We start from the raw sequence: 1,910 nt of genomic DNA on the forward strand, positions 1-1,910 counted from the left end.
CAATCACAGGTTCCCCTCAGTTCAAGAATGGGTTTTTTTCTTTCCTTTTTTTTTTTTTTTAAGAGCAAAAGAAAAGCATCTTATTTCAAAGCATCTATTGTTTTATCAAGAGCACCAAACTTTCCCCCCTCCCATGAGCTAAATGACATTTTCATCTGGATTTGCAGGTGCAGTCCAACCCCAGCTGGCTGCATAGGACATCCCCCCCCCATGACGCTGAAACATTGCATAGTTTTGCAGCTGGATTTTGCTTCCCCCCCCCTTCTTTTAAGCTATTTTTAACACAGGTTGATCACGCCAAAGAAAACTAAGGTTTCCATTTCCAGATCTTTCTCCCTCCCTGCTTATCTATAGCTTAGTTTAAAAACTGCTCAAAAACTTTGTAGATCACAGCAAGCGGAAAAGCAACATTATGCTCACAGTCCTCTAACAGGCTGGGAAGGAAATAACGCTCGAGATGAAGTTGTGTGTGTGGGATAACTAAATAAAGTTGAAAGTGGGTGGTTTTTTGGGTCCATGTAAACTGCCAAATATTTCCAAATGGGGTGTGGGGAAGGGGGGGTATTTAAGAGAAGCAAACAAAAAGAAAACCCAGACTTAACTGATGGTAGGAAGCCAGGGCTGATGGCAGTGGAAAGAAAAGTGCACAGAAAAAAAAACAACAACAAAAAAAGAAAAGAAACCCAAGGAGCCCGCAGAAGGCCGAAGTCAAGGCTTGTCACTACAGTGTTTGCAGAGGGCGGAGGCGGCTCCTGTGAAGGCAGTGCATTTCTCGGGGCAGCCGGGCAAGGCCGCGCCGCCGAAGGGGTAGACGGCCGACTGTCCGAAGGGGTTGAGGGTGGCGGGCAGCGGGGCGCCCAGCGTCTGGCCCTGGTTCAGGTAGGCCACCAGCCGCCGCATCTCCTCCAGGGCCTGCGCCTGCATGAGGATGTAGTTCTTGGCCAGGAGCAGGGTGGCGATTTTGGAGAGTTTCCTCACCGAGGGGCTGTGGGCGTAAGGGATGACGGAGCGCAGCCCGTCCAGGGCGTCGTTCAGGTCGTGCATCCTCCGCCGCTCCCGCGCGTTGATGCTGAGGCGAAGCGAGCGCTGCTCCTTCGGCTTCTTGCCCAGGGCCCCCCCCTTCAGCTTGCCCTCCCGCTCGAAGGCCGCGCCGCCCTTCACCCCGGGCTCGAAGCCGTCCTCCTCGTCGCCGCTCTGCTCGCCGCTGCTCTCCGCCGACTTGCCCAGCGCCCCGGGGTGGAAGTCAGCCCCGCCGCCCCCCGGGTAGGTCCCCCGCGGGCCCTCGGCGCCGCCGCGCACGGCCCCGTAGGCGAAAGCCGACGGGCCGTAACCCGGGGCCAGCGCCAGGTACGCCTCGCCGCCCAGCGACTTCAGCTCGGCCATCGCCGTGGCGGGGAGCAGGGGGTGAAGCCGAGCTCCGCCGCCGCCTCAGCGCTGAGGAGAAGCAGGAGGAGGCGGCCCCGCCGCGCCACGCTCGCCCGGGCTGGGGGCGGGCAGTGAGCGCTGCGCCGGCCCCGCCGCCCCTTATATAGCGGAGAGGCGCCCGCGGGACTCCCCCGCCGCCCAATCAGAGCAGCCGCGCGGCCGGCGGCGGGCAGCGCCTGAGGGGGCGCGAGGGGAGAGGCCGTGCGCTGCGGGCTGTCTCCTGCGTGCCGGTCCCTTCCCTTCGTGCCGGCCCCTTCGTCCCCTTCGCTTCCCTTCGGGCCGGTCCCTTCCCTTCCCTTCGTGCTCGTCCTCCATCGCCCCGGTCCCGCGGCTTCCCGCCTTCCCGGCGAGACACGGTGCGCCCGGCGGAGGGGTGCCGGGGTCCGACGGGGCCGCAGAGACCCCTCAGAGCACCGAGAGGGTGAGAGGAGACGCTGCCCCGGGAGCGGCGGGGCCAAACGTCTGTGGAAAGTGAGCGGGAGCGG

The 1,910-nt window shown here is 61.8% G+C and overlaps 1 protein-coding gene across 1 annotated transcript; it reads right to left on the reverse strand.

Annotated features, from left to right (window-relative positions):
* Nucleotides 1–262: 262 nt before the first annotated feature.
* On the reverse strand, nt 263–1,481 carry BHLHE23 (basic helix-loop-helix family member e23). Its single transcript, XM_075438748.1, has one exon. It carries the CDS (start codon nt 1,381–1,383, stop codon nt 709–711), a length of 675 nt encoding a protein of 224 aa, XP_075294863.1. The 5' UTR covers nt 1,384–1,481; the 3' UTR covers nt 263–708.
* Between the last annotated feature and the right edge of the window lie 429 nt (nt 1,482–1,910).

Source organism: Opisthocomus hoazin, chromosome 18, assembly GCF_030867145.1.
Source record: "Opisthocomus hoazin isolate bOpiHoa1 chromosome 18, bOpiHoa1.hap1, whole genome shotgun sequence".
NCBI classification, from domain to species: Eukaryota; Metazoa; Chordata; class Aves; order Opisthocomiformes; family Opisthocomidae; genus Opisthocomus; species Opisthocomus hoazin.

Coding starts and splice junctions, on each gene's coding strand:
- BHLHE23 (XM_075438748.1), bottom strand. CDS start 1,383: ATGGCCGAGCTGAAGTCGCTGGGCGGCGAGGCGTACCTGGCGCTGGCC.